This window comes from Nicotiana tabacum, chromosome 12 (genome assembly GCF_000715075.1).
Source record: "Nicotiana tabacum cultivar K326 chromosome 12, ASM71507v2, whole genome shotgun sequence".
Classification (NCBI taxonomy): Eukaryota; Viridiplantae; Streptophyta; class Magnoliopsida; order Solanales; family Solanaceae; genus Nicotiana; species Nicotiana tabacum.
Window position 1 is genome coordinate 36184351 of NC_134091.1, and position 9198 is coordinate 36193548.

The 9198-nt window shown below is 40.2% G+C and overlaps 1 protein-coding gene across 1 annotated transcript; it reads left to right on the forward strand.

Moving 5' to 3' along the window:
* The first annotated feature begins 1730 nt into the window (after positions 1-1730).
* LOC142167094 (uncharacterized) lies at positions 1731-7041 on the forward strand. Its single transcript, XM_075227252.1, has 3 exons — positions 1731-2435; positions 6297-6509; positions 6562-7041. The coding sequence occupies exons 1-3, from the start codon at positions 1731-1733 to the stop codon at positions 7039-7041; spliced, it is 1398 nt and encodes a 465-aa protein (XP_075083353.1).
* The last annotated feature ends 2157 nt before the right edge of the window (positions 7042-9198 follow it).

Below are 9198 nucleotides of genomic sequence, written 5' to 3' on the forward strand. Positions count from 1 at the left end.
AAGACGATCTCCTACTTGGTAAGACACTACACAATCGCCCTTTGTTTATGGTGGGTTATGTGCTCGAGTGGAGGATAAACAGAATCTTGATAGATGACGGATCTACAGTTAACATTCTTCCCATTCGCATAATGAAAGAACTCGGTGTCTCAACTGAAGAACTTTCTGAAAGCCGATTGATGATTCAAGGTTTCAATCAAGGGGGACAAAGGGCCATAGGAGTTATCAAATTGGAAATCACCATGGGAGATATGCAATCAACTGCATGGATGCATGTCATTGATGCAAAGACTTCATACAATTTGTTGCTTGGCAGGCCGTGGATACACGAGAACAAAGTTATCCCATCAACTTACTACCAATATTTTAAATATAATAAATATGGAGTCGAAAAGAAGATAGTTGTTGATGACAAACCGTTCGTTAAAGCCGAGGCATACTTCGCTGATGCAAAGTTCTACTTGAAGAACTACATCGTGAAGGGAGTAAAGGTTGATGATATCACAAAGGCTAAAGGTGATAATATCGTGTCCAAAAGGGCTGAAGTAGCTTTTGGTGAAGATAAAGTTACAATAAAAGCATACCAAGTTTCAAAAGCTCACAAACAGAATGCTGCAACTGCAGGCAAGAAAATAGCTCCTTTATTTCGTTACGTCCCAAAAGTGAAGAAAGATGAAGGAGATTCATCAAGGCTCCAAAAAGATGCACTAAGAGAATTAACCCTTCATATCAAGAAGATTGATACCATAAAGTTATCTTCAAAGCTACTGGAAAAGTTTGTGGCCCCTAACATACCTCAAAATAAGGCACTCCCCACGAAACGCACAAATGAAGGTTCTGATCTGAATGCTTATAGGTTGTTCGCAAAGGCTGGATATGATACCAACAAACCGTCTAAGCTAGGGAATCTCCCACCTGAATCTACTAGAAAAGCAAACACGATGAAGAATAAGGAGCATGTGGCGAAGTAATCACGTGAGGGTCTGGGTTACAAACAACCCCCACCAGTTCGCATCTCCATTATAAGAGAAAGTAGTAACTATATCACGATGGAAGATGAACCCGTTGATCCTAATAAAAGGCATTTTCTCTTTGATCAACTTGGAGAACCAACTACAAGAACTTCTGTATTCGAGAAGTTGGGGCCATTGAAAAGGAAGAAGAACAAGCCCTAAAGAAATTATGAAAAAATAAGAAGACCTTTGCCATCTAGAGTCCAAAGTATCTCCAAAGAGTGTCAAACCTTGATCCCTTCCAGAATGAGGCGACAATTAGAACTTTTGATTTCATGCGGAGAGGTACTCAAAGTGAAGACTCGCACAATGGTCCACACTAGAAAGCGTGACGAAGATGAAGAAAGTGTAGGATCTTCATATCATAGTACTGCGAATGAGGAGCAATACACTTCATTTCTAAGGAAGGTTGACGAAAATTTGGGAGATGCCTCTTGGTGTGGCCATATATCTTTTAATGACAGTGATCCCCAAGAAGACGAAGATGTCGAGGATGCTCCTCCGAAACTAGAAGAAGGAATTAAAATAACAGTTGATTCATTGAAGGAAGTCAACCTTGGCACTGCAGAAGACTCCAGGCCCACCTATGTAAGTACCCTAATAACCACAGATGAAGAAAGCACTTATGTGGAGCTACTCAAAGAATATAGAGATGTCTTTGCTTAGAGATACAAAGAGATGCCTGGTTTAGATCCTAAAGTATGAGTTCATCATCTCATGATCAAGAAAGGAGCTCGTCCTATTAAGCAAGCCCAAAGACGCTTCAGGCTAGAATTTATCCCATCAATCGAAGCTGAGGTCAATAAACTCATCGAAGCTGGTTTCATTCGAGAGGTTAAATATCCTACATGGATTTCAAGCATTGTTCCTGTTAAGAAGAAGAATGGCCAAATTCGAGTTTGTGTCAATTTTAGAGATCTCAATAATGCATGCCCTAAGGACGAATTTCCGCTACCCATTCCAGAGCTTATGATTGATTCCACCACCGGATATGAGGCGATGTCTTTCATGGATGGATCATCTGGCTACAATCAAATACGTATGACACCGAAAGATGAAGAGCTTACTGCATTTCACACTCCTAAAGGCATTTATTGCTACAAAGTAATACCTTTTGGCTTGAAGAATGTCGGCGCCATATATCAAAGGGCAATGCAGAATATCTTTGACGACATCCTCCATAAGAATGTGGAATGCTATATGGATGATTTAGTGGTGAAATCAAGAAAGGGAGGAGACCACTTGCAAGACTTAAGAATGGTGTTCAAACGACTCCAGAGATATCAACTTAGAATGAACCCGTTGAAATGTGCCTTTGGAGTTACTTCTGAAAAATTCCTTGGCTTCATTGTTCGACATCGAGGGATTGAGATAGATCAAGCCAAAGTTGATGCAATCTTGAAGATGCCCGAGCCCAGAAATGTACATGAACTAAAAAGTCTACAAGGAAAATTGGCGTACCTTAGAAGATTCATCTCAAATCTAAGCAGGGAAGTGCCAGCCTTTTAGCAGTCTCATGAAGAAGGGTGTACCTTTTGAATGGGACCAAGCTTGTAGCAACGCATTCCAAAGCATAAAATCCTACTTGATGAAACCTCCGGTTCTGGCAGCCCCTATACCAGGAAAGCTATTGATTCTATTAATTGTAGCCCAAGAAAGGTTAGTTGGAGCCCTTTTGGCCCAAGAAAAAGGTGAAAGTAAAGAAAATTCCCTCTACTTCTTGAGTAGGATGATGACCCCAAATGAGCTGAAGTATTCTCCGATCGAAAAGTTATGTCTGTATTGGTTTTCACAATTCAAAAGTTGAAGCACTACTTTCAAGCTCTTGTCATCCGTCTCGCCTCAAGGGCAAACCCGATCAAGTTTGTTATGTCAAAACCCATCCTCAATGATCGATTAGAAAGGTGGTACCTCCAATTCCAACAATTCGAGATTGTGTACATCCCACAAAAAGCTATGAAAGGACAAGCTTTGGTAGATTTTTTGGCAGATCATCCAATACCTGATGATTGAGAGTTGATTGATGAACTACCTAATGAGGATGCAATGTTCATCGAAGTGCAACCACCATGGAAAATGTATTTTGATGGTGCCTCACATCATGAAGGAGCTGGTGCAGGTGTTGTGTTTGTCACTTCTCAAGGAGAAGTCTTGCCATATTCCTTCACCTTAACACAACATTGCACCAACAACATTGCAGAATATCAAGCACTCATACTTGGGCTTGAGATGGCCGTTGATATGAGACAACTCCAATTACATATTTTTGGAGACTCTAAGTTAGTGATCAATCAATTGCTAGGTAGCTACGAGGTCAAAAAGCCAGAATTACGTCCTTATCATGATTATAACGATCCGATCGGTTGTTTTGAGATCTAGCATGTTGTTCGACGGTTTGAGGCTATGAGAAGCTTCAATTCAGGTATTGTGACTTATAAGCATGGTCGGAATTAAAATTCGGGAAGTTCGAAGTGGATTTGGAAAGAGAATTCTCATTTCGAAAGCTTAAAGTTGGAAGAATCTGACCAAGGGTTGATTTTGAGTAAATGACCTCGAAATCGGGAATTGAAGGTTCCAATAGGTTCGTATGATGATTATGGACTTGGGCGTATGTCCGGATCGAGTTTTGGATGACCCGGGAGCGTTTCGACGCCTATTGTGGAAGTTAGCCTTTTGGAAAAATTTTATCAATTTGGGTTGAAGTGCACTTCAATGTTATCGATGTATGTTTGGGATTCTGAGTCTCGGAATAGCTCTATATGGCAATTATGGTATTGGAAGCGCGTCCGGAAGTGGATTTGGAGGTCCGTAGGTCATTTTAGGGTCTTTTGGCGAAAATTAGAAATTTGAAGGTTTTCAAAAAGTTTGACCGGAGGTGGACTTTTTGATATCGGGGTCGAATTTCCGATTCCAGAAGTTGGAGTAGGCCAATAATGTCGAATGTGACTTGTGTGCAAAATTTGAGGTCAATCGGGCGTGATTTGATAGGTTTCGACATCGAATGTAGAAGTTTGAAGTTCTAAAGTTCATTAAGCTTGAATTAGGTTGCGATACGTGATTTAGATGATGGTTGATGTGATTTGAAGGCTCGACTAAGTCCGTATAATATTTTAGTACGTGTTGGTATTATGGGTTGAGGTCCCGGGGGTCTCGGGTGGAATCCGGATGGTTAACGGATTGAATTTGGCCTTATGGAGGTGCTGAGGCTGCTATCTTCTGGTGTAACCGCACCTGCGAGGTTAGGGCCGCAGGTGCGGAGCCACAGAAGAGGCCACGAGGGTCGTAGAAGCGGCTTAGGCTGGAGATGGCTAGGACCGCAGATGTGGCCGAGTTTTGCAGAAGCGGGACCGCATCTGCGCACGTGGAGCTGCAGAAACGAAGGCGCAGAAGCGGATGGGGGCCGCAGATGCGGAGCTGAGGGGTCTGGAGGAGGACCGCAGAAGCGGTAGAGTGGCCGCACCTACTGAGCCGCAGAAACAGCTATTGCACCACAGGTGCGAGGATCGCTTGACAGTGAGGTTTTATAGAACCGGGTTTTGGCTCATTTTCACTTCATTTCGTCCACGAGAGCCGATTTTGGAGCACTTTTGGAGTGCCATCTTCATCAACTATAATGGGGTAAGTGATTTCTTCACATTGTGAGTTAAATACATGGTTTTTACATGGATTCAAGCATGAAAATTTGTAGAAATTTAAAATTTTTAAGAAAAACTTAGAAATTGGTATTCTTGGATTTTGATCACGAATTAGGCATGAAATTGAGAATAAATTATATATTGGAGTTCGTAGTGCTATGGGTAATGATTATCTTCGAAAATTTTTGAAATCCGGATATGTGGTCCCGAGGGTGATTTTTTTATCGACTTTTAGAACGAAATTGGAATTTATTATAAATTGGATTATAAGGAGTATTAGAGTATATATTCATGGATTTGCATATTTATTGACTAGTTTTGGAGCGTTGAGAATCGGTTTGAGTTATTGGAAAGGCTTGGGAGTCAGTGAAGGAACTTCAGAGCGAGGTAAGTCTCTTTTCTAACTTTATAAGGGGGAATTAACCCCACAGGTGAACTAAATAGTTATGTACTTCTATTTGTGGGGACTACATACGTACGAGGTGATGAGAGTCTAAACGTAGCTACTAGCTATGCCTATGTCCGGGTAGTTTTAGGCTTATATCATGCCTTGTTGCTATTGTTATTGATTTATGGTTATTGTTTGTCTTGAGAAGGAGCGGGATTTAGTTTGCTTATTAAATGTTTTGAAAGGAGTTGAAATTGAGGAAAAATTGGGATCTTAAAAGTTTTCGTTTGAATTTCGTATTATGAAAAGAATAGAAGAATACTATAATAACTTAAGAAATCTATGAGTAACCGCGTCGCAAGTATGATCCATGAACGGGGTAATTCCTTAAATTTATATTTGACCGCGTCGCATGTATGATCCGTGAGCGGAGTAATAGATGCATCTATGGTTAGCGCCGTTCGACCCTCGGCAGTGCACAGTTTACATTTATGTTGGATCGGGTCGAACGTCCTCGATGGTATTTGTGTATGATAACAGAACTGGAAGTCCTTTTTATAATTGGTATAAATTTATTATTTGAAAGATTATTGGTTTTAAATGAAGGAAGTGATTTAGGTTCTTAAATATGGTGATGAATTATTCAGTTATTTCTTGTTTCGAGTTTTATTATTATATATATCATGCTTAATTAGAATTTCATATGATCATATTGTTGGCCCTTAGTAAGTGTCGAAGTCGACCCCTCGTCACTATTTCTTCGAGGTTAGGTGGGATACTTACTGGGTACGCATTGATTTACGTACTCATGCTACACTTGTTGCACGTTTTTTGCAAGTACATATATGTCTAGTGGCCTTGTCGGCGCAGAGGCACGGTTATTGCGGGGATTTAGGTGAGATGCATTCCACGTTATGAGTCCGCAGCCAGCAGAGTCTCCTTCAGAGTATTTATATTTTCCTGTCCAATTTGTATTTCGGGCAGATATTGTATAATATTTTATATTCCTAGTTGATGCTCATGCATTTGTGACATTGGGTTTTGGACGATTATGGGTTGCACTGTATTGGAATTTTTAAAGATATTATTATTTATTTTGTAAACGCCATCTTTTACTATTTAATTGAAGGAAATATGATTTCCGAAATATTAAAGATGAGAACCAAATCAAGTATTTATTTTTTGCCTTGCCGGACAGTGGTGTCCGACGCCATCACGACCTTTAATGGATTTTTGGGTCGTGACAATGATTCTGCGCAGAAATTGATTGGATGGCTTGACAATGTAACACTTCAGCATGTTCCAAGGAAGGAAAATAAGAAAGTCGATGCCTTAGCTGCTCTAGCTTCGACATTGACTCTGCCCGGCCAGACACAAATCACTATTTGCCAAAAATGGATAGTACCACCAGATGAGAACGAGGATGAAGAAAGCAAGCTCGAGCGTTTGGTAGCCGTCGCTGAAGCTGAGAAGGTTGATTGGAGACAAACCATGATTGACTACTTATGTTATGGGATACTCCCAGAAGATCCAAGGAGAAAGACCAAAATTCGTCGGCGTGCCCCTCGCTTCCTTTACTACAAGGACATCATTTGAGGGAGTTCTCTTGCGTTGTTTAGGGGAAGATGAAGCAACCCAAGCTCTGCAAGAGGCAAACTCTGGAGTTTATGGATCACATCAATCTGGGCCGAAGCTCCACTTCCACATTAAGAGGATGGGTTACTACTGGCCGACAATGGTGAAAGATTGTTTAGATTATGCTCGAAGATGCAAGGCTTGCCAGTTTCACGCAAATTTTATACACCAACCACCTGAAATATTATACCCTACTGTTGCATCTTGGCCATTTGACGCTTGGGGATTAGATGTTGTTGGACCACTTCCAAATTCTTCTGGAGGACATCTATACATCTTGGCTACAAATGATTACTTCTCAAAATGGGCCGAGGCCGTCACTCTCAAGGATACCATCCTTGTGACTCACTGTCCAAGAAGGTCTTACTGAAGAAGAAAATGCTCATTTGCGCCTTGAAGAACTAGAGTCCCTTGATGAAAAAATGATAGAAGCTCAACAAAGTTTTGAATGTTATCAAGCTCGTCTTTCTCGTGCTTTCAACAAAAAGGTTCGCTTGAGATCCTTCCAAGTTGGCGATCAAGTTCTTGCAATAAGAAGACCTATTAGCACCTCTCGCAAATCCGGGGGCAAATTCACTTCAAAATAGGATAGTCCATATGTTATGCAAGAAGCTTATTCAAGTGGATCTTACAAGTTAGTTGATGCAGATGGCATGAGAATTGGCCCTATCAATGGAAAATTTCTGAAAAGGTATTATCTTTGAAGAAGACACGCTCCTGGCCCGCATGAGCCTAAACTGCGAACGGCACCCACAAAAGAAAAAAACGTTCGCTAGATTGAAAATCTCGAAAGAGGCGGCCTAAGCAAAAGTTAGGACATAAAAAAAATAAAAAATAAAAATAAATCGCTAGGTTGAAAACCTTGAAAGAGGCGGCCTAGGCTAAAAATAAAATTCACTAGGTTGAAAGCCTCGAAAGAGGTGGCCTAGGCAAAAAAACAATGTCTGCTAGGTTGAAAGCCTCGAAATAGGCGGCCAAGGCAAAAGTTAGGACATTAAAAAAAAGTCACTTATTTTGAACTACGTTATGACTTGATCCTCTTCACCGAGGTACGTAGGCAGTTTAGAGTTTCATTCTAAGTTCAGTCACGTGAGTAAAAAACAATTACTTATTTTGAACTACGTAATGACTTAATCCTCTTCACCGAGGTACGTAGGCAGCTTAGAGTGTCATTCTAAGTTCAGTCGCATAAGCTTAAAAAATGTATTTCAACGTGACATGATCATCAAAATTCGAGCTGAGGCATCACGTTGATTGCTCAAATAGGCGCATATTACAGAAAGAAAGAAGGCAATTTGTGTCGAGCCAAAATGGACATTTCATTGCTTCAATGCTACAAGAATCTGATACATCATTGTCAAGAGACTAAAAGGATGAAAATATTTGCACTTCGTCCTATAAGAATAATCTAAGTCATAAAAGTAATTGTCGCGAAAGATTGTCGCTATCTTGTCTTGAATGCCTTTCCAAGTTCGCTTCATTTCTTCAAAACATGATGCTACCATAAAGCTTAGCGTGGTTGAATCCAATGTGAGTTGTTCCCCCCATCATGTGGCCTAACTGTGAAAATTTTAATTTGGGTTCCGAAGGGTCAAGCATTACATGATCTGGAACTTTGATTAATCCAGAAGGTCTTATGCCGCAAAGACTTCTAAATGCAAGCGAATATGAAAGTTTACTGCAGTTGTGTCGACTTCGCAAATTTTCTGTTGGTAGACCAAAACAAGTTCTGCCATGAAATACGTAGGTACTTCAGGTCTCTGAGTTTATTTTCTAATAGCATGGACGGATTGCAATTCCGACACTCCAAGCTCAAGATACAATTATTTTCGCCAAAAGTACGCAAATCTAAAAGTTCACTACGGTTAAGTCGACTTCACGAATTGTTTGTTGATAGTCCGAAAGGAGTTCTATTATTAAATTTAAATGAGTTTTAGATCTCCGAGTCTACTTTCTGACATTGCAAACGGATTATAATTCCGATACTCCTAGCTCAAGATACAATTAATTTCGCCAAAAGTACGTAAATCTGAAAGTTCACTGCGGTTGAGTCGACTTCGCAAATTTGTTGTTGACAGTCCGAAAGGAGTTCTGTTATGAAGAGTTTTAGATCTCCGAGTCCAATTTATGAAATTGCTAATGGATTGTAATTCCGATACTCTTAGCTCAATATACAATTATTTTCGCTGAAGGTATGCAAATCTAAAAGTTCACTGTAGTTAAGTCGATGTCGTGAATTTTCTGTTGATAGCCCGAAAGGAGCTCTGCCATGAAATTCATAGATACTTTAGATCTCTAAGTTTTCTTTCTAACGGTGTAAACGGATTGTAATTCTGACACTCCTAGCTCAAGATATGACTTTCTTTAACAAGAGCGCGCGAAGAAACAAAGCCAACACACAAGACATGTGCTGAAATTTAAGAAAGAAATAATTGGGAGTAACAGAGGGAATCCAGGTCTCAAAGAGAGATATCACATACTAAAAATAAAGATGCTTTTATTTCTCCAAGAAATAAGTACTCCATTA

Bases quoted from the DNA above. Each gene is read 5' to 3' on its own strand.
- LOC142167094 (XM_075227252.1), top strand. From the start codon at position 1,731: ATGATCAAGAAAGGAGCTCGTCCTATTAAGCAAGCCCAAAGACGCTTC. The intron at 2,436-6,296 runs GTACATGAACTA...GATTCTGCGCAG, and splicing joins AGATGCCCGAGCCCAGAAAT to AAATTGATTGGATGGCTTGA. The intron at 6,510-6,561 runs GTTGATTGGAGA...GGATACTCCCAG, and splicing joins CCGTCGCTGAAGCTGAGAAG to AAGATCCAAGGAGAAAGACC.